The sequence below is a fragment of the Miniopterus schreibersii genome (assembly GCF_964146895.1).
Source record: "Miniopterus schreibersii genome assembly, chromosome: 6".
NCBI classification, from domain to species: Eukaryota; Metazoa; Chordata; class Mammalia; order Chiroptera; family Miniopteridae; genus Miniopterus; species Miniopterus schreibersii.
In genome coordinates, this window is record NC_138107.1 from 67,714,167 (window position 1) to 67,738,443 (window position 24,277).

At 34.5% G+C, this 24,277-nt stretch overlaps 1 protein-coding gene across 4 annotated transcripts in view; it reads right to left on the reverse strand.

Moving 5' to 3' along the window:
• The window catches only part of PTPRK (protein tyrosine phosphatase receptor type K), a 436,319-nt gene that overhangs the window by 20,338 nt on the left and 391,704 nt on the right, over positions 1–24,277 (reverse strand). The window contains exons 14-19 of one of the 4 annotated variants that reach the window (XM_081140407.1): positions 18,967–19,105; positions 10,474–10,634; positions 8,587–8,622; positions 4,364–4,548; positions 2,611–2,698; positions 1,468–1,544 (exon numbers count right to left, since the gene is read on the reverse strand). In XM_081140407.1, the coding sequence (XP_080996533.1) occupies positions 1,468–1,544; positions 2,611–2,698; positions 4,364–4,548; positions 8,587–8,622; positions 10,474–10,634; positions 18,967–19,105 (686 nt within the window). Of the gene's footprint in view, positions 1–1,467; positions 1,545–2,610; positions 2,699–4,363; positions 4,549–5,905; positions 5,982–8,586; positions 8,623–10,473; positions 10,635–18,966; positions 19,106–24,277 lie in introns of those variants that run through there. The other 3 variants (XM_081140405.1, XM_081140404.1, XM_081140406.1) reach the window with 3 other exon arrangements.

Genomic DNA, 24,277 nt, shown 5'->3' on the forward strand with positions numbered 1-24,277 from the left:
TCAACTTTTTTATTTTAAAGAGTAGAACAATAGCTTAGTTTTCCATGTTAAGATATCCAATATATTAAAAATACTGAATGAGAGTAAAATGAGGATCAGAAATTTAACCAATATACTGAGACTATAATTAATAAAGTTATTAATTCAAAAATATAAATAATGACAATTCACAAAATAACTATAAAATATAAACAATAAATGTGATAAAAATCACTTCAGATTTAGGGAAATCAGAAAAAGTTGGGTCCTAAATTTCATATCTTTTATAGATGTAAATGTACATATATTCTGCAATACTTGATATTTCTACTTTTTGCCTTCCAATTAATACATATTTTGAGCTGACTGATTTCAGCACACCTAGATTTGAATTATTTTTTTAAATAGCTTGTTTAATGTGTGCTTAATATATATATGCGAAGAATTGTGTTAACGCAATATGCACTACTTCATTTAATTCTCACAACAAAGCGGTAAGATTAGTACTACAATTATCCCCACTGTAAAGATGAGGAAGCTGAAATTCAGAGGGATAAATAATATTTCCACGATTTCCAGTGTGGCTCCAGGAAGTATAAATGAAGAGCCTGTCCTTCTTATATGTAATGTAATAAACACTGCCTCCTCAACAATATTTTATCTTTTATTAGAAAATTATTTCCATTAATAAAGAATTTACATGTCGATATGTTTTTAACTAAAACTTAACAGTGAAATGTATGATTAAAACAAACTTTTGATTTATATGATTCAACATATATGTGTGATATGCATATTCTACCAATGCTGTTTGGTAATAATTTTGCCTAAGTAATTTTAATACTTCACAAACCAATACCACATACCACAAAATACTCTCCCTACCCATTATTCACATCAGAAGTCAAATGTAAAAAGTAAAATTTCAGAAACACTAACACATCATACTATCCAGCTTCTCACATATGTTCGGGGAAGGGTAAGAATAAAAGCCAGAAACAGAAATCATCAACAAATAAAACTCAGGTACGTAATAAATTGTCAAGAGGTAAAAATGGTCCTGTTTTTCTAAACATAGAAAAGGGAAGGAGATAAAGTAGATCTTTACACATGTAAAGGAATTACAAAGAAATGAACATAGATATACTTTATGAGGCTAATTACGTGAAGCATGCAGAGAGAGCTAGTAGTGGCATTAGTAATAACTGTAATTAAGGGTAGTTACATTAAATATTCATAATAGGATACTGTTATTTACATATAGTGGTACTTACATCCCTGTACAGCCAAATCTACAGCCCAAACCAAAGTCAGGTGTGAAAGAAAGCACAACAACGTCAGTAAGTACTAGGACGTAGAACAAGGAAAAGTGTACAGTTTGTTCGTTATTTTTAAAAAGCTAGCAATCACTTTATAGGTAATAACAAGCAAAAAGATTCACATATATAAGCCAAGAAATTGGGCATACTGAACTGTAAAAATACTTACATCTATATAGTTGGCATTAATGTAATCTGAAGAAGGATCATCCTCGACAGGTTGCAAAATTACTCTGGAGTGATCATCTACAATTTGTAAATAATAAAATAAAAGCTATTAAATATTTCCTCTGTTCTCAATCAATGCCACTGGTAGAGACTTAGAATAATTCAATGGTTGATAAGAGCTCACCCATAACATAGTATCTCAATTTTCTTAAACACCAGTCATTTGAAGAAATACAAGAACTTGAATGAGCTTATTACTTAATATGATTATAATATTCTGTTAATAAAGCTTATCTAGTGACTAACATCTTCATAAGTTAGGAAGATTTGAGGGGACATGATAATTAATGTCTGATGACTCATCTGAGTCACGGACTGGTCTGAGGAACTAAACTCGCCTTGACTCCTGATTTTGCTTCTTAGCCAAGGTTGTAAATGGGCGGGACCCTTCCATCTCCTTTCCAGCAAAGGAGCCACAGAAGTCGGGTGTGAATTTTGAACTCCTGCTCTCAACTTCTTATTTCTTGAGAGTCGAGAATAAATACTGATGTATTCATAAGAATCTTTAAAATAATTTAAATTGAGAATAGAGTGGTCAAAGTAAGTGAGTAGCTAGTTACAAATTAAGTAATGCTACTTTCCTCAACCTTCTGTGGTTGCACATGGTAATTCATTTATTTATCCATGTACACATGCTGGAGAGCTGAGGAGGAGGCGGCCCCCAGTGACAAGTAACAGGGAGCAACTGGAGCTCAGACGGCCCAGGAAGGACTAAAGGGATGCAGAAAGGCCGCTCCCACCTTGACGGGGTTTGGTGGAGGTGTAATACTCATTTATCACTGAAAACACCTTTCTTTTCATTTTTCTGATATTTTCAGTTGTTTAATAACACCCCATGCATCACACAGAACTATATCCACAGGGTGAAGAATGTGAATGAATTTAATTAACGAAGATGATGACAATTTGAGAGTCACTGCCAATAGCCAATGCTGATTTAATATTCAGTAGATTATTTTATAAACAGATGTGACACACCCTGGGATTCTCTTAAAATTTAAAACCATATAAAGAGGAATTGCAACTTACTGTTTATCTTCTACACAAAATATTTATATTCATCAAGAATTCTATGAGAACTTACATGCTATAATGTTTCCGTATCGGTTTTTTGCTCTATTTTGGTCTTTTTTAGCTACATCCCAAGATGCTGACTGTCCTTCAAAGAAGCTCTAGAAAAAAAGACATTAGCAAGCAGACTGAATTTAATTCCTTTTCATGGATCAGGTTTATCTGCTCTGAAGACAAAATTAATAATAGCCACTTTCTAACAAGTTCCATTTTCAGAGCAAAGCTTATTTTCTGGACTCCTACTTGTTCGTCACAGACTGGACTGAGTTCAAATTAAGGACAAAAAACAACTTCAGAAAAAAAGGACCTTAAAATTTTTTCAAATTTAAGAGCGCTATAACTTTGTGAGAAGGAGGTAGAGAAAGCATCAAAAACTTCAAAACTACTTTTAATGAGTTATCTTTTAAATGTGCTTCCTATAGCAATTATAACAGGGGGAAAAAAACCCCTTGTTTCTCCCCATAATTATTCATTAAATCATATGCAATACATCACATTTCAATTTCTTTGAAGATCATGAAAATGACTGAGTCTCTACAAGGGACCATATGAAAATTAAAAAAAAAAAGTCACCATCTCCAAGAATCTTGGAACAGATGAATTTGTTGATTGGTTTAACTGCCATATGTAGCAATTTAAAATATGGGTATAGACTTCTTTTTGCAAAAAACCTTTAACTTTGCTCAACACAGGAAATGGGGTCTTCAAAGAGTCAACAGTCTTTGAAGTGAGCTACACAGGAATACAATGAAATGAACAAAAAAACTAGCTCTGGCAGCACACTGTAATTCCTTGCACTATTTCGTGACCATAGCACAGTGTTTCCGGCACACATCTAAACCCAACTTTCGAAATTCAAAGATAATTGTATTCACTCCCAACCTAAGGTATACAAGTAATCTGTAAATATAATGTAGTGTTTAGAGAGTTCTTCATGAAGTTGGACGCCTCAATTCTTGCACTTGAAGTGTGTGTGTATGGTGGTACAAGTGCGACGGGGTATTTGTGGTGGGACATGTACGGTGGTGCAAGAGCTTCCCTCTCCCCCCCCACAGATATTTCTCAGTAAGTGCAGGTGCAAAGGAACGGTTTCCTTTTTTGCTATGTATTGTTTGTTGGAGTGTTTAATTTAAATCACTTCCTTATAGTTTAAATATTGGTGTTTTGGTTTGAGTAGGAAGGGGAAACAAAGTTGGAAGAGGAATTTCTCATATCCTTCTTTTGGCTTCTGAACACTTGAATTTGCAGCGCTGTTTTTTCTTCCCAGAAACCCTCAAACAGTTATGCAGAAAACAAAACTAAGAGTGACAAAAAGTACATTTAAAACACAAGGCTTCATCTCATCTCTCAACAAAGGGTCAACAACAAAGAGGCAGATAAGTACCTACTGCTTAAGTCTTTGGAATGAGAGAACCTGTAATGATACAATGGAACCCAAGGTATCTTGCTATGAACTTCTGGGTGGGGAGGTGTAAGGTCTAACAGAGTGGTTTTTAAGTAACATAGAAAATAAAGTATGAAACCCAGCATTTTTGAATTCCTAAAATGTATAATGTATTTAGATCTAGATCCGACCCCAGGCAGTGCCCTTTTCTTTCCATCTGTCTACTTCCTCTCTACTCCTGTGTTTGATTTTTCACTCAAACACAGGAGTAGAGTGTCCACAGAGTATTCAACTCTGTTATGTTAAAGGGAGGAAATCTGTTAAATTCCACTCTGAGTACCATGGTTAGAAATAACATTTAACATAGTACAGAAACTTTCACCTCATATTCCTCTTTGAACCCATAGCTGTCTGATGTCTTCATGAGATTAATGTGCTGCAGTAAGTCGGCCACCCTGATGGCTGGGTGCAGCTGTCCCGTCTGGTAAGGGGATTCTGTCCCCTCACAGAGGTAGCGAGGTACATCAAGAAGACGACTGGACTCTGCTGTAGCACTGTGGTTCTCATCTTTTTCAGATTCAAGAACATTAAAAAAAAGACAAAGTTATCTTGTTTAATATATATCAAAGCAAAGATGATCTTTAAGACCTCAAGATCTTCCTGATAACAGGAGGAAGGGAAAGAAATACAGTCTAGGCCTAGGGCAGCATCCCCACAAAGACAAAGCCTTTCACTTCAGTTCAAGGTATGAGGTCAGAGTGCACTTATTTATTTCAGCAAGACCACAGATGTTCTGAGATGTAGAGAGACATCTGATCCACTTTTAAAAAGCATAGTGGGAGATTCTGCTGGGTTCTTACTTTGTTCTTGGATCTGCAGTCATAGCAGTACAGAGTAGGACCAGAAAATCAAGTTGTCAATTGGAGAGGTGTTTTCATTGTTGATTAAACTGAACAAACTCCTTGGCAGCCGTATCCCAAACTCCCTCTAGGCAACCTATCCCCACATTGCCGCTCTGCTTGCTCTTGTGGCCTCACTATGGCCAACCACCTGGGGCTTCTTACCATGGCACTCCAGACAGGGAAACATGGGCATCCTACAGAATGATCCCCTGGGCCCTCTATGTCTGCTAGCCAGGTCCCATGTGTATTTACACTCAGTCTCTGCCCACTTGGTTTATTATTATTATTGCTGTTGTTGTTTATATTGTAAATATATTTGGACTCTTCTGGCTACGTGTGAAAGAAACCAGTGTATGTCTCTGAAACAAAATATGTAGTTGCTACCTCTGAAATTCTTCCCTGGATCATCCAGGCTGAGCTACACAGCTCCTGCTTTATGTTCTCATGGCCTCTTGTTCTAATTCATTTCATTTATTTTGTATTTTAAGAATTTGTTTACTGGTTTATTTTCTTCATCAAACTCTAAGCACTTATAGTATAGAGATAGAGTCTCATATATATATATGTATGTATATATTCCTAGTGCCTGGTACGAAGCAGTCAAAACATTTCAATGAATTAATTAGTTAAAATCAGTTGAGTCCCTTACCACCCACATTTAAGTGTAGGCCCCATCCCAACTGTGTTATAAGCTTAAAATGAAAAGAAACTTTAAGCATCTCTCTGTCATAAGAAGGAAGGAAAAAACAAGAACATTTACCTATAAAGAATAAATATTATTTTAATGACCATAGTTCTAATCATTACAATGAGAAAAAGCATGCTTATATTTATCACATTTAAACTTACCACTTAAAAAAATGTTTTAAGGGGTGTTACTCTGAAAAGCATTATACTGCCATGTTCATTAACAGAAGAGAAAGTACACTCTTAGGGGAACTTTTGTTTTTAATGATAATGCATACTGTAGAGAACGATATTTAATTAACAGTGAAACATATTTCAAGTGCTGGTACATTTGCCTGTTCTATCACCAACTCTACAAATAGGATATGGCAAAAAATGAATTGTTGTCCCCATGATAAACATTTTTTCTTCCTGGAGAAGGGAAAAAAAAAAAAAAAAAAAAAAGAACCCCACAATCAGATTTCTGTGCTTCTATAATTTAGCTTGATTGCATTTATTTTACTTTCGCTTATTAGGCTGAATGCATTTTTATTTATTTTTCTGCATTTACTTCTAAAATACCACAATGAATCAAAAAGACCTCTGTTGGATTCTGTTGTGATCCAACCGAATTAATGCCCTTTATTTAGGTTTTGCCCACCCCTCTCCACACAAACATTTGATAGCAAACATAATTCATGAGATTTTCCTCTTCTTCCAACGAGACTATGCTCAATTGATCTGTCTTTGCTAAAATATTACAATGGATAGAGTGACATAAAGAATATATACATCTCTCCAGTAAAATTAACCTGGGCACTGTCCAGCTCAGGAGGAGGCGAGGGATGATGTCAGTGAGGCAAAATGCAGTTGCCTAAGCTGCCTGTGGAGCAGCCCGAGAGCTCACATCATACCTGCTGGAGCAGAATGTCTACCTCTGCAAAAGGCTCAGCGAGAAACACAGACTTCGCCCATATTCTAAATCTTACATAAGCATGTTCCAGCATGAAATGCCTTTTGTTTTCATTGTTTTAATACAGTAGTACAATGAGCAGTATTCTTTAAAATAATCACATATGAATTATTAATCTCAATACATTTCCACCTCATTAAGCCACCTAATAATGTGACTAGTGTTGAGAGTACATGTACTAATCATTATCCTTATTACACATTTAAATGTAAGAACTTCAAGTATTTCTTTGATGGAAAGGTTTTCTAGAGTTCTTTGCAATACACTTACCAGTTATAGGGACTTTAACCCAAAGAAGCAGTAAAATACAAAAAAACAAATACATGAATTAATACGAAAAGTTTCTAAGCTCTTTTAAAATCAGTACGTAGATGTTAATATCAAGCAATATTTGAAATGAGTTCAAAATTGCTTTATAAACACACAATCAGTTGGATGCAAAACAACTATAAACATGATTCCAAGAATGATGAAAAATGCATCAAATCATTTTATATCTGATATGATTAATGCGATTTAACTTTTAAACAATTAAAAAAAAAACTAAACAGCCCGACTTCAAAATGAAATAAAATGCATAATGACTGTTAATATGAACAGATTTGATGATTCCATTGTGTTAGCGCTAGTCTTCCTTAAACATAAATATCCCTTTTCACAGGGGAAACTATTATAATAAACTTTTCAACTATATAGTTTGTAAACACTCAGACTTATTTTCTCTTTTACAAAACTCTGTGGAAAAGGTATGGTAGGAATTATTATACTGTTTGTTTTACAGATGGGGAAGCAAAGATGAAAGGTATTTTCACCAGTTTATATGAGTCCACAGGAGGACTGAGACTTGGACCCAACTCTACATGTGCTTAAAATATTACTGTAATAACATTTTAACATTAGGCATCTAATGTTTTTCCCAGTGAGTTTTAATATTTTAATTGAACTTTACTTATTAATTCAGAGTTCTAGAGTGCTCAACAAAAGATGACATTTTCAGAGGCACTTGGTGCCTTCGTAATGATCAAGATTCCTGACTTCTCCCTAAATGGTCAGGCCACCCTTTGGGACAAATTCCTCAGTTCACTTCCCTGCCATGATTGGTGTGGACATTAAAGGGAGATTGCAACCAGAAATAGAGAACACTGACTTCCAGATTCTTTTAGAATACATATTCTTTATTTATAAAATTATAACATTAAATAATTATTTTAGTGAAAAGGGGGTGTATTTTACTTAACTGAATTAGCGGATCTGTTCTAAAATATTTTAAAAATGTAACTGAATGTGGAATACATGGATAATAAAACATGCATAAAATGTAAGCTAAAGTTTTATTTTCCCAAGAAATTTAAATATGAAACATGAAAACTGGGAACTTTTAAGACACGTTTATCTGGCAATTTCTACATTTCTTTGGTTAAATCTTAAATATTAGAAACACTAGGTTAAAAGTGGTTTATAACATGTGAATATATAAGCAAGCTGGTCATGAATCATTGGTGTAAAATCAGTCAAGGAACAGAGTACAAATTGAAATGAAACTCATTCTATTCTTAAATATGTAATTAGATTAAAAATTAATGTAATTTTACATCGGGAAAGGACTTATTTATAGCTAGTAATACCAGTTGTCTTAGATGTTATATAGTAACTATAAAATTAAAATTAAGAGGATTTAGAAAATCCCTTTCCATCAGATAGGTTTTTACATATAAAGAAATTATTCAGGTAGTACTGGTCCCTGATATGTGCATTTGGGTTCATTCTACTAACTTGTATAAATAAACATAAGTCTTCCATTAAGAGCCATTGTACTTTTGCTCCAAATCTAACAGAACCAAGAATTATTGAATATGTTGCTTTAGAAAAGTACACCTTATTACTTTGAAATCCACTACATTTGACTGGGTCGACCACAGTTGTTCTCTTCGATAAGACAATGACTATATACTTTAAATCAAGCTGCTGCCTGCACTGTAAATAATTACTCTGTCGACAAAGTTACACCCCATGCAAGGAGGTATGATCCATGCAAAAAAAGATGATAAAGAATTAGGGCCTCACCTAACACAGCAGTCGGCACAAGTGGATCATTGGGCACTGCATAGGAAAACAAAGCTCATGAAGGAACATATTGCCCTAAAGGTGTACTTTACTCTCTTTTTCCCCTTTAAAATAGATGTATGTTTTATTAAGAAATATCATTATTAAACTTTCTATGATTACTGTGAGTAAAATTCTCTTGTAGCTTGGGTTATCGCAAAACACCAAGAAAGGAGCATCTGTAATTGTAGGTCAGTACTCTGTTTAATTTATAAAGCAAGGAAGATTCAAATTGACATTATAAAGATTATAAAATTATGGGGGAAACCCAAGCATTTTATATCTATCAAATGCAAGGTACCTAGAGAAATAACTATCTCACATTCATTCCAAATAAGTTCTTTTCAGTTAACCGTGAGAAATAGATTTAATCCTTTCTCTAAATTCATAAGTGGATATTTATAGTTACACTATTGAATTCAAGCTTCCCAATAAGATAGACAAAAGACAGAAAAGTTGGGGGAACAAAAATGCTTTCAAATCCTTAATGGGTTAACTATTAAATCACGTTGTTAGAGAGATGGTGCATCTATATTTTCAGCAAAACTTACTTTCAACAATATTTTATGTTCTTCTTTATCATTTATCTTATAGTGAAATAAAAATAAAATAGATCAGAAAGGCCGTATCATGATGAAAATTAAATTCCAAAATGACTATAGCTTTTCTAACTACTTTGGTTAGATATATATCAAGGAAAATGATGGGCTGCATTTAGGGCTAATAATGTCTGAAGATTTTCACCAAGCTGAACATTTCAGAAATCAAAGAAGCTTCCCTTTCTGAAAAGACCTAAATGCATACGACCTACAAACACTTTATTTTCTCAACCTTACCACAACATATGTTTATAATCTGTATAAGAAATAATACTTCTACTGTCTATTCTCCCCTTACACACATATTTTCCAACCTGAGGTAAGAAAACCTCTGGGATCTGTGGCAGAATGCCCCTGTGTGTACAAGGCCAAGGATAAATATCATTTGCCTTCCTCAAGCATGAATTTTACTTGAGAATTTGAAGAAAGAAAGTCAGATAACTCAACTTACATTTAAGTAACAAACACAGTGCTATAGAAAAAAATATAAAATTCATTGGAAATTTGAAGATAATCTAGTATTGACTGTGGGACAATTATTCAAATCATCTGCCATTAAACAGTAGTTCAGTGGAAATATTTTAAAAGTCCTGCCTTCATTGGTCAACATTAGGAATTCTTAATATGGATGGAGGGATGGATCAGTTGGTAAACGGGTGAATGGATGGAAGGATGGATTTCACCATTTCCTGACAATCCCCTAATTCAAGCAAACTTTTGGACTTTACACCAGATACTAATGGGCATGTAGATTCCTCTTTCCCTCAGTTAATATTTTGTTACTGAAATTCTCCAGGAGCCTATAGAATATTTTAATAGAATAATTTAACCTATGCCAATAATTCCCAGAAAGAATATGTTTCATATCTCACAAAGAACTTTATTTTACACAAAGGAAGACTAAAATGGAAAGATATACTATAAATCTGACATAAACTCATTTTATGTAGGCAACCAAGTATATTAAAGAAGCGACATACGATTTGGTCTGAGTGGTATATATGAAAATCTCTTATGATGATATAGTAATAAAATTCATGCAGTTTGAAGTTAAAGTGAATCTAGTAACAAGACTGAAAATAAGTTCTTATAAATTCCATAATATTCTCTATAGCTTCTTTTCTTTTCCTAGCTGTTTCTTCCATCTCTTTTCCTTAGTTTCTCTCACTATTCAAAAGATAACATTGACTTCAGAGTGTACTAAAAGAGTTTCAAAAATCACTTGTGGAAATTTTAATGAAGGACTTACATCTTGGGCTAAAGTTATGCTGGTCCATGAAGGTGATGGAAAGGGGGTCTTCGGCGTGCAGCGTGCTCTGGTCGGCGTAGCTTCGGTCCATGGCGTTCACCATGTGCGTCATCTCCTGCCGGGTGTTCCCCATGGCATCCTTGCGTTTCTTAGCAAGCTTGCTGCCAAGGCAAGTACAAAAGGGAGACCTTAGTGCGATGCTGGAAGGAGAGCTGGCACCAGCACTATGTAGTTCAGGAAAGCCCAAGGGTAAGGATATAAATGTGGTTTAGAAATAATTGAGGTCACAATTTCAGGAATTAAGTTCGACATTCAGACAATATTTTTTGGTTGCTATGAAACTAGTTTGTCATTTGGTTATTGCAACATTCAGCTGTCAACCCAAACCTCTTATTTCTCAGATTTTATCATTAAAATAAAGTATTATAAAATATAACTACACTTTATTACAATCATACGTAAATATTTCCTTATTAGAGTTGCTCAAGAAAAATTTAGGCTAAAGCTAAGTTTTGGTTTTCCTCCTGGGTGATTAATTCCTTCATCAACTTTTAGAAGTTATTCTGAGGAATAACACAACTACTTTTCAAGTTTATTGTACTATACTCATCCAATTAAAATAAGCAAAGCAATCCCATTCTTCATTCCCTGTTTTATTATTCAGTAAAAATGCAACATGTGTAGCATTAACGTATTTACCAATATGCTTATAACAATCCAAACCTAATCAGGAGACTTCTAAAATCAACCACAGCTAGATATAATGCAAATGCATAGGAATATATGGAAAAGTTATATATTATATAAAAAAGTACATGTATTACACAAATTATTATAATCTTGAATTATAGATATGGTCAGGTCCTAAAAGTGTGTTTTAGAACCAGATGGCAGAGTATCCACTATAGAAATGCCTTATAAAGTCATTATAAAGGGCAATTACTTAGGGGACTTGGAAAACAGAAGAGTTAGACTTTTCAGCTACTCAAATACTGAAAATTTTATCTTAATATCAAAGATATGAAATACATTCTGATTCTTTGTGGCTGTTATACATGAAACATGTAATAAAAATACTATTAAAGGTATATAAAACATTTACATCACATTAACAAGGCAATTTACATGATATAAATAAAGGCATTCTAAAAGCTTATAATATCCAGATTACGTTTCTAAATTTATGGCAGCAGTTTATGTCGCCTTGGAAATATCCTTTAGTTGTTTTAAGAATAGCATTTCTCAGCTAGATTATTAGCTAGCACATATTCTTCTGATTCTCATTAGTATCTGTAGTAGAGTAAATGTGCTACAAATACTTTTTTAAAGACTCACTTAATAGCTGTATTTATGTCCAAAAGCTTTCCTTTAAATATTAATCTAGCAATTCAAGAGCTACTCCTGAAAAGAATATTTTTTTTCTGAGAATTATAATACTTGACCTCAGGGGGTTTATACCCAATGCACCCAACATATGAATGCAGCAGATCTGACACCTAAGTAAGACAGTCATAAACTGAGCTTTAGGGATTGAAGTGGCTATTTTTTAAAGAAATAATAATGATAATGACAGTACTAGTAGTAAGAAAACAATGACAAAAGTATAATAAGAACTAGCACCACCACTACCACCATCACTACCACTAACTACACCATCACAACCACCATCACTACCACTAACTACACCATCACTACCACTAACTACGCCATCACAACCATCACAACCACCATCACTACCACTAACTACGCCATCACAACCATCACTACTACTAACTACGCCGCCACCACCACCACCACCACCACCACCACCACCACCACCACCACCACCACCACTTATTAGCACTATTTGCTCTATTCATTGTAAAGTTATTGCCTCTTTTTCTAGGCTGGGCAGTAAAGACCCCATAATGACCTTACAGGTCTCAGACAGGAACTATAAACGAATGCTGTTGCCAGTGGTAAGACACAGTAAGGAAGGGTAGGGATTGTGGAGACCTGGAGAGCAGCCCAGGGGCAACTTGTCTAGGTGACTACTGGCATCTGATCCCAGTGTTGAGCCTCTGATTTTTAAATTATATTTAAAGAGAAGTAATGAATCTTAACATTATGTGAAATTTCCTGATTTTTTTCAAGTGCTTTTATTTTTTGAAACAGTGTATGAAGCAAGGGAAACATTAGTAGGTCATATTTTAGTCTATAGACTTCACTTTCCAAACTTAACCTCTATGATGTCATAAAGGATATTTGTTCTTTGAAGTAAAATGTTTTTTGACCTCTAATATCTGGTTAACTTGCATTCCATCTCACCTCAACAGGGAGGCTTCTCTGACTAATTCCAACAACCCATTTCAGGTTAGGTTTCCCTGCTAGGTGTGTTTACAGCACCATGTTTTCTGCCTCTCATAACACTCATCACATATCATTGCAAGTGTTCTTTAATTGTTTTCCTCACTGAGTGATCCATGAAGGGAATAACCATCTGTATATTCCTAGCACTTAGAGCAGTGTCTGGCACATAGCAGGCACTCAAATAAATACCTGTTGAGTGGATGAATTAGGCCTGTTATATGCTTTGCACTTTTCATTTGTTAATTCAGTTAATTCTCAGATCAACCCCCTGAAAAAGGCTTGAGGATTCTAATTGTATAGATGAGTTTATAGAAGCTCAGACAGGTTAAATAACTTGCCCAAGGTTATTTATCTAATAAGCAGTGAAAAATGACCTGGTTTCAAGGCCTATACTCTTATACTATATCCAGTTGCTGACATTTTTAAATGCCACATTACGAAGTGTACTATAATGTAAGGCATCTACTTACTCTAGGAGTTAAACATTACTTGTTGAAATGTGAACGCAGCACAACTGTTTTGCCATTTTAAAATTTTGAAACAGCAAAAAAGATAGTTTAAGAAATAACTTTGTCTTTGCTTGTTGGGCAAGAAGAAAGAATAAATCATTCCTCAAAAAATTTAAGAGACTGAACTGGATAAATATAATACAACATGAAATTTGGATTAAAATGTTAAATTTATGAAGATAAGCAGTTCAAAAGCAAATAGAAAAGGCATGCTTAAATTTTGAGGCTTTACTTTAAAATAGATATAATTTATATATATTTCATGATTAAGGAAAAATATGAAGTAATGAATTTGTGAAATTCATGACAGGTGAAAGTTTACATGGCAATGAAGGATTTTTACTTTTCAAACCTTTGTTAGTTGTTAACAGGGGACTATAACCTTTAATATTATCTGCCAACCATGCATTATCAGCTTGGTTCTAATACCTAAATTCTCACAACAACACTGTGGGTAGTCTTTAATTCAGGTTATTACAAATAGAAATTAACATCAGAGTGAAGTGTTTTGATCAAGAACTGAGCATTACTATGATGATGTCAATGAATGTTAGCTCAAAGATCACATCTGGTTAACTTTTAAATTCTAATCTATTTCTATTTTTATTTTAAAAAATCTTTAATTAGGATTAGCTTTACTAGTTATGTCTGAGCAGCTTTGAAAGGCATATCTCTGTGACATTCTTTCTCATTATGATTAATAATGCCAGTAGCCCTAAATATTATAATAAAAGTATCACAATCTACTGCCTAGCCTAGAATACTGGAATATTATCTGTACACTAAAGAGGCAATCCCATTCTAATATTATCTATATATAGATAGTTAAGGGGAAGCTTATTGACATTCTCATAATTAAATACTTATTGATTTCTGTATGTTTGGTGCTTCGTCTCCCTCTGTGCAACAAGCATATATAATGTGCACTTCAGGACAGTTAAACAATTCATTTTGCAACTACTTGAGTTTGACAGATGTGCAGATGACTTTCCTTATCAAAGCAGCCAACAGCATTAACTTCCACAGGTGGGTATATGGGTGGGCTATAAAGAGGAAAAGTGCTCCATCACTGTATGAAATGGTACAGTTAATTACCTTTGGCTTCATCCAACATGATTTAACAAAGATATTATGATTCATCACAGTAAGCTAGGAGCATTGTTAGCTTACACCTGCTTGTTTAGCAGATTTTAAGAAGCCAAATGTTTATAATACTTTAAAAGGTTGGCAGAATTGTTAGTCATTGAGACTCAACAAATTTTGTTGTAAAGCTAGCTGAAATGTACCTAGTGAAATAAGTAGTGTGGATATGCCCCAAACACATGTAATCACAATCTTTTCTTTTTTCTTTTTTTCTTTTTAAATATATCTTTATTGATTTCAGACAGAGGTAAGGAGGGGGGAGAGAGAGACAGAAACATCAATGATGAGAGAGCCATGGATCGAGCCCGCAACCCGGGCATGTGCCCTGACCGGGAATCGAACCCTGATCGCCTGGATCCCAGGTCGACGCTCAACCGCTGAGCCACGCCCGGCAGGGCTGTAATCACAACCTTTAAGCCTTAAAAGTTGGTGGATCAAACAGTGACCAAGCAATGTCCACGAAGACTCTGCTGCATCACTGCCTTGGACTGGATGAGCATTCTGGCATCTAAGGCAGCATGCTGAAAGTGAGTAGGAAAATAGCAGGGGCCACACTCTCCGCTCTTATCCAAACCGGCACTGCAACCTAATTACTGGGTGAGTGAAGCCTGGAAGAGAAAAGGTATGTGACACCAGTGCATCTGTTGTGCAAGTGGAAGGGGCTTTTCCCCCCTTTGCTCTTGGTTTTTTAAAATAATTGTCCTATTTAAGTTAAAATAAACAATAACTTTCTTCTCTAAAATATCTTTTATTTCTTTGCCACTGCAACATTATGATTTTATCCATTTGTTTTCACAAGAGTGTACTGACTGCCTAGATGGCCAGACTAAAGGTGTTCGTTCGTTCTGAAGTTATAACCCATCTTGGATACCTAGAAATGTGAAGACAGATGTTTTCACAATCAAGGCGCATGTGATTTGCATCCTGTGAAGCCACTTTTGATGGTTCTTCTGTGAATACATCACTTGGGCCATTTTGTGAAATATAACAGTGTTATATAAAGATAGGGATTAGTGAGTTATAGCCACTACCTCTACCAGATGAGTGAGGTATCATAGTGATAAGGTACAGGTTTAACTTAAGTAAATACATGATATTTTGGGCTGTAGACTAAAGCTACTTATGGAAAACTAAAAATTAAAATTAAAAGTAGCTGAACATACAGAAATACAATATCCCTTTTTAAAAAGATTAACAAAATAAGTTAATCGGTAAACTTTTTAGTTTTAGAGTCCAAAAACCCATTTTTTGAAATGTCACCAAAATTGCAAACGTCCTGTTTTGTTTTGTTTTTGAAAAGGGATACTGCATCTTTAACACATGTAAAGTCGTATATCACCCATTTTCTACTTACAGGTAGTAGGAGTAAGAATAGTAGCTCCTCCTGGCAAGCAAATCACAGACAGTGGAAAAAGAGAAGCAATGGTGAATGAAAAGCGTGACTCTGTCACATTCAATAAAGCAGAAAAATGTGCGTTAAAAATAAAATGAAATAAAATAAAATTCATGTTGTCTTTGGTTGCATTTCAATTTGCTCATGCATTGGTTAGATATCTTTTGCCATGCAATTAGACAGATATGCAATAGAAAAATAAAATTTTAAATACATAATTTTGGGGGAAAATAACATGCTGACATTTCTTTTATAGCCAAAAAAATTGAAAAATTAAATGGATTGTGTATCTTCAACATGCAGTTAAGCATTTCTTCCATTACCATCTAAATGTCATGACAGATGGAACAGCTGTGTATAGAACTTGTACACTAAACTGATTATTATTCTTTAGATACAAAACATAGAGATCTATTAGGTTAATAGAGCATATACGCAGAATGATACCTAAATTTTCATAAACAAGTCATTATATCTTAATGGTACACAGGTACATACATATATTATGTGAATATACATATGTATCATACACTATATATACACAAAAATATGTCTACAGTAGATGTATGTGACCATATCATACACAAACATTTACTGTATTGAAACATAATTTCAAATTTATGTTTGGAATTATTAAAGCATTCATGCTGTGCATTTAAAATATAATACATAACCAATGAAATAATGGCATACACTTGGAAATAATTGAACAGTGATTAAATTAAAAAATGGCATTGAGTTTTGAAAGATGCAATATCCCTTTTCTTAGCCTGAAAACTTACTTCACATATACCCTCAGCTGTAGAATTTTACTAAATTGAATTCCAAACCATTTCTTTACACACAACCAAAAATACGCAGAACATTTTTCAACATGAGAAATATACCTATATATGTTATTATTCCCAGTAAGGGATAAAATCTTGGTAAACTTAATAATTTCTCATAAAAATAAAGATCATTAAAGGCTAAAATAATTTGCCTTTTCATTATTTTTATTATAAACTTGCGTATTAAATGTGTAACTATGTTATATACTAAAATAAAATTATCTCCCTAACTTTGATAATATCTATGATTCTGTGTATGTCTAATAAACATAGTTGTGATTAAGTCATATTGATAAGGTACAGGTTTAACTTAAGTAAATAAATGATATTTTGGGCTGTAGACTAAAGTTACTTATAGAAAACTGAACATATGAGTGAAAATCATTATAAAATTGCTTAGATAAGTATGGGATTCAAGTAATTTAGTTATAATATTATATATTGGAAAGTAATATATCAAAATATGTAGCTTTGTGTATAAAATTACAACTTTTCCTAGTCATGAAGGTGATGAAGAAGAGAAACAAAAGCCTAGCGTACTCTCCACAGAAAGGCAATCAATTAAAGCATAACTATGAAAACTCCAGCATTAAACATTTTAATTGAGGCCCCTTTATCCAACCATTTAAAATGTGAACCAGCAAAGAATTTGTTACATTATGCAATTTTAGAGAGTTGTCAGAGCATAAACCACCTCTGTCAAATCATGCTTAGAGACTGTTTTGGTGTACTTTTATCAGATTTATGTTTGAATAATTTTGTTGTTATTTCTAAAACAGAACGCTCTGGATAAGTAAGATCCCAACAACAAATAACTGTTTTCAAATAAATAATAAAACTGATAATTTTACCCAATTTTAACTAGGCGAGGACATAACAAGAGGCTATTTTCTTACTCCCATGTCCAATCTGGAATAATTTTAATTGTGAAGCAAAGCTGAATTAACTCTCTCAACTGTTCAGTGTAGTTAACCCTCCAAGAATAAATTTACACTAAATAGAGACATACGATCTGGAGGTTTTAAGTTCAATGATTGTATTGATCTTGACTGGCAAAATTTGTATTACTAAAATACTTAAATCTTCCTGACTCAAATATTATGTATTTTCCAACCACAGAGGTAGACAACAGCAAAAAGAGAAAGCACTACTGGGGAAAGCACATATGTAGCTAATTTAACACAAAACACTATAATGCATACCTAATGTTTCTAATGCAGATGTGTCTTCTCCAACATATATATCTCCAGGGAATAATTGTAAAGAGGGAATACATTAAAATAAACTCTGATGGAATCATTAAACATGTAGTATGAATCTTATCTATATTGGCAATGATTAATTCTGAGTACAAAATACTAATCATAATCGTATATTATATGATTTAATGTAATGTAATCAACATCATTTATTATATTATTCAATATAATTCATAAATTAAAAACATTTTTTATATACAAAACTATTTTAGGGCTGTGCTCTGCATGTAAAGATGTCTTTAAGAAGTCCTTCCCAGTTGTAGTATTATCTAAAACATATGATTGGAAGGATTGTATTAGTTTCTAAAGACAATGCCTGACAGATAACATATTTTGAAATGAAAAAAGTACAAATGATAAAAACAGTATACTTTGAAATGTTTTTCAGCAGGAGTATATTTTAACCTCCAGATTAGAGTTCATTTTAAATTCTAGTGGGTCTTAATATCTTCACACAATTCCAGAAGATGACAATATTAGTTGATACAGTATAAAAGACTAAGGATCAATTTTTAAAAACTTGACTTTTCATATTAAGGTGCCCAAATAGTCAGTGAATATTTAATATACAACTTTACAAAATAACGTTTAAATTCTCCTCATATCTTATTTATAGCCAATCTGTAGAAAAACAGAGTACGAAATAATTCATAGACCACAGCACAAGTATTATGATAAACCCTGATTTCATCATTCTTAATATATAACACTTGACGTACAAGATCAATTAACATCACAAGGATCTCTGCATTTGAGAAATTTAAATCCATCCATTAATTTCAGGGTTAATGTGACAAAAAGTAGATATTTATATCTGAAGTTAAACTGCAGATAACCAGCAAAAACTTATTTTAGAAGCATGAGAAATAGACTCATGCTGACAACAGGGTTAAAACTTAATTTTTCTTGTAAACTCAATTCTCTAACTGAACAGAGCTCAGGGAAGCCAGAGCGCTGGGAACCCAGTGGCCCAGATGGTAAGCGAGAGGCCAAACAGGCTTCGGCCTTACCTCTTTTTCACAATCAGGACGACGACGAGGAGGAGGATGATGAAGACCAGGATGCCCGCGCTGATGCCCGCTATCTTCACCACCCTGTCCGTCTGCTTCGCGGGGTCGGGGATCACCTCTGGTTCTTCTGTTGCTGCTGCTAAACGAACCGAAAGAGTAACTTACTAACAGCGGCTCACGATCGCAGCACTACGAGCAAAAGGCGCCGTGCTTAATCTATGGGAATCCAAAGGACCTGGAAATGTCAACGCAGAAGCCTGCCCAAGACAGCGGGGTTCAGGGCTGCGCGAGGGGGAGCTTTCCGCACAGGGGTTCATGCAAAAATGAAGCAAAACTCTAGACACAACTCTCGGAGGGAATGGTGAACAACTGTTCTCCAAACGCCCTTAAAAGTGAGAATGCAACATTTTTAGCAGATGATACGTGGAAAAGAGGTGGGGTTGGATTTAAAGATTCATGGGTCTCTCATTTTATTCAGCAAACCCTCTCCACTCAAGTGCAGGGGCTGTGTTTGGCCCTTTAAGGCAGTGTCAATGGCACTCGTCTGGGACACGAGTGGTTCAGTTAAGTAAATGCCCAGTCTAACTGCTGAGGGCATGAGTTCATAATTTGAAGTATAAAATTGGAAATGAATACTTGGTTTGGGGGAGAAAAAGAATAAGAAAGGTGAGACAGTTATATCAGTAAATATTTCATTGTCCTAACAAGTAAAACCCAAATAATCAACTTGGAAAACAGAACTTTGAGGAGGTAAAATCTTAAAAAAAAATTTTTTGGGTATACTTTCACTTCCTTTCTCGAAGCCACCGCCATCTCCTATATACACACATATTAAATTATAATCTTTAATCGATTTGAAAGGTCCAGTATCCCTCTGGAGACATTTTCCTTTTACCTTATGTATCTATTATTATCTATATTTTACATATAAACATTGAGGCTTAGAGAGATGAAGATTATAAATTGCTCAAGAACAGAGAAAAAGCTAACACATCTTCTATCATCTAAAGCAGCAGTTCTCAATGTTTCCATCCACAGCCCCTCCTGCTAAGAATGGGTGTCACAGGAGCACACAGTGATTCCCGGGATTCAGCACATTTGGGAAACAGCCTTAGAGCTCCCGTCACAGTGTCAAGAGGTGATGGCTGAATGAAACAACAGATGAAACCCTAAATCTGACCTCATAGCTTTCCAATGGATAATTTGCTAATTCCCCTTTAAAAATAGTGTTTTCTACATTCCAGTCCTTTCTTCTTTAGATTCTCCCTCTTGGCTTCTTTACCCAACTCCCTCCTCTTTTACCCCCAGTTCTGCACATCTAAATATCTGCCCCAGTTTTCCAACCAGCCAGCTTCACTCAAAAGGGGACTGACACAAGGTTACTAACTTTTAATTTTTCCAGGTAGGACAGTAAAAAGAACTAATGCCTCTAATAGTAATATCATTTCATAAAATGGTAATTTAAAGCAAAACCAGTTTGAAAACTAGGGTTAAAGAGAGTGGTTAACTTTGTAAAACAATTCACTATAACTGTCTCAATTTATCTTATTTCAACTGGATAGGATAAAGCTTCCACATGGACCAGTATTTAGTAACTATTATTCTCAAATAGGAAAAGCAGCCCTTCAGCTGGTTTCTTCTAGTGAGCAAGGGGGTTTTCCTTTCCAACTTGACACTTTCCACACACGCAAGCTTCAGGGAATTTCCAGTCTCATTAATTATGAATAGAGGTAGTTCAATGTTTACCACATTTCAAATGATACATTATGGTTCAATTCATCAAAACATGTATAAAATATATTGGAGATCTATTTTCCCAAGAACAACTTTAGAAATATACCGAGGATATATTATAGAATTGTACACCTGAAACATATATAATTTTTTTAACCAATAGCATACCAATAAATTCAATAAAAATTAAAAAAATACACACACATAATGAAGATAGGAAATATATTTTAAAGTTGTATATGAAGCTAAAAGAATACTGCTTCTAATTCTCAAAATGGATTGTTTTGACAGTTACCACTTCAAATAGGAAGAGAGACAGAATGTTTGATACAGAAATCTCTAGAAAAAAACTAGTGTAGGCCACAAGTCCTCATTATTCACTAACTAAAACTTATTCTCATCAGTTCTATGTTGCACTTGGTTTTCAACAAGTAATGATAACAATCCCTTTGTGGTTTTTTGACATATCTCACAGAATTAAATGTTTCTGAAACTCTTTAAAAGATTAGTTCTTGTTCAATGAGGTAAATATATTTTTAATATATCACTGTAGTTCAGTGAAACACATGCTATTATTGGATAAGTTTCTAAAGATATTACTACATAAGTAACACGTTTTCATAGCAATCTTCAGAACTGCTAAGCCCCACCAGAAGCAAACCGCCTTCACAGTATATACAGGTGCAAACACGAACTATCATCATGAAGTATGAACAGCCAGCCTTAATACTAGCTGGGTTTAGCGACTAAATGACCAAACTGACATGACGGTGATGGGTAAACAATTTCAAATTCAGAGGATGAAAAATATTTTTAAAGTCTTATTAAGTAATATAGGTATGCTAATGAATTAATCTAAAAATACTTCCAGGAATGAAAAGTCAAATTTAAGAGTAAATTTCTGATCAATGGTACTGATAACTTTTAAATTGTATTCAGGGTATAAGACTTTCATAATCTATTATGCAAAACATAATCTATTATGACTTTATTACTTCAAAGTCATAGTGCAAATGCCTTTGTTAAACACTGGATTTCAGTTACTATTTACCAAATGGTTAAAGAAAAACACAAAACAACAAAACCCTACCAAGTTCATTCATTTGGGTTAGGCAAGGGTGCTTGTGTGAAGAGTTGTTTGTTGATGCTCAATATCATTATTGAACTTGAATACAGGAGGCTAAACAACTCTCTACAAACATATGATTTGGTGGCTGGTTTCTCCTGATTGTGAATCCTCCTCAAAGTAGCTATGAAATATATTATTATTATTACTACTACTGACTATTAAGAGTATTTTTAATGCCTGCATACATTTACTTTAGGTACTTTAATCACACATATTTTTCCAAGTTCTTGGCCTAATAGAAGCAAGGAATATAAATATCCTATTTAAAATCATTCAAGCTTAGAAGATTCATTAATAGAAACACAAGCAGTAGCTCCTAAGTAAGCATTTTCTATTTTCTTTTAAAAAAAGAGCAAAAAGCTATTATAGTGACTGCACCCCTGAGCCGTGTTTATAATTTATGCACATAAGCAAAGGCAATGTGGAGCACTTTTTTTCAGAAATGCTTTCCTTCGCCATAAATCTTTACCTTTTTATCTGTCAAAGAATATTCAGAATCCCCAGTGTTCTGAAGCCAAGAGCAGCATAATTCTTTGGACAGTGAGAAAACACTAAGGCAGCATTTCGTTTTTATTGAACAAATTCATGAGATGCTTTTTTTTTTTGCAAAAAGTTAAAGCAACTTTATAAATTGTGTTCTTCCTCCCACTACTTAAAAATAATTTGCCTAAAACATTTAGGTAACAAAAACTACACAAATACCTCAAAATGTACTTAAGTAAAATTATTTAATAGCTGCAATCATACAAAAACATTTCTCCATTTGTCTGATGTATATCAGAGGTAGAAGCCTCCAAGTACAATATATTAGGTGATCTCACAGCAGCTTTAGAGAACCCATCCACCTGTAAATTCTGCAAATCCTCCAGGTGTTTCACTAATGCTTTCTTTCCTTCCCAGTTATAATTAATTCTGAAAAACTGTTCACACTCATTTCCCAATCATTACTTAAAATCCCATAATTGGGATTATGTCCCCCAACACCACCAATCCACTATCACCAATGTGTCTAATAACTTACTAGTTATTTAGTTCAATGTGCACCTTTCTCATCTCATTTTACGCAACCGCTTGATAGCATGTGACACTGCTGTCCACTCCTCCCTTCCTGCAGTACTCCTTCCTGGGGGTGCCATTACTTGGCTATCTCTCGGTTTTCTTATGATTCTGGCCTCTCCTTTCCCTATCTCTTTTGTGAGCCCCTCCTTGTTTTCCTTGAAAATGAGTGCTGCTTTGAGTTCCTTAGGGGCCTGGACCTCTTGATGCTGTTTTAAATTCTTTCTGGCTTGGTGATTTCATCTACTTCCATCACCTGAGTTGCCGTCCATGCTGATCATTCTTAAAATCAATATATCACTAATCATGACATAACCTCAACTTCTGACCCATGAATTCACCTCATTCTTGATATGTGTCTCCACTCCAATATAAAAGAGTCACCTTAAATACACCATATCCAAATCTGAACTCATGGTCTTGCCCTCGCCCCAGTTCCTCCTCTAGTGTATCCCTTCCAGTTAACGGCACAACTGTCCACAGAATGGGGCAACTATTCCTGCTGTTCAAGCTAGAAACCTCGGCATCATTCTTGAATCCTCCTCTCTCCCCTTCTCTCCAGGATCAGCATATAATTTATCATCCAAATTGGGATGCTTCTGGAAGTGGAAGGGGAAACTCAATAACTATGACAGGACAGAAAGCAACAACTGGAATTGCCTTGGGCGAACTGAGATGTGTGGTCACTTTTCTTTATCATGCTCCACACTGATCAGAGGCCTCCAATGGCTTCCCACTGCTATTAAGATAAAGTCCAGAAAAAACACGAACCATGTTTAGTTCGCTTGCCCCTGCTTCCTAGTAGACTTGGAAAGGAGCAACAGTACAAAAAGCACTGGTTAAATAACTGAAAGAATGACACGAAGGCTGCCTATGGCAGATTGTAGTACTGCCATATAGAAAATTAGATGCGTACATTGTTGTTTCGGATGCTGGCTTAAGATGTATATGATACATACATTTCTGAATTGTCTCTAGAATTTTCAAGCTCCTGCGCTAGCCGTTCCTTCCTAAGGCTATTTCTACCATCTGCCTCTATGTACCCCTAAACCAGAGTGCAGGGAAATTCTAGCATCATGGACAGTATAAGAGACTCAGTATCAGCAAGACACTATTTTAATCCTTAGTTGCTTCTCTACTTTGTTGTGTGAAAATGAGCAAGTTACCGTCGCTTAGAGTTAATATTTCACCTGCAAAATAAAAATAACAGCAGTGCCTATACTATGTAGCTTTTAGGAATATTAAGTGACATAATGATGGGAAAAGTTTTTATCAACTGTGAACCACTAGTAACAGAAGTAGTAGTAGATGCTGCTGTCCCGGAGGGAGGTGTTAGCCATTTACTATTTAGTAAAAGTTATGGACAGGGGCAGTGACATTACTGAAAAACAG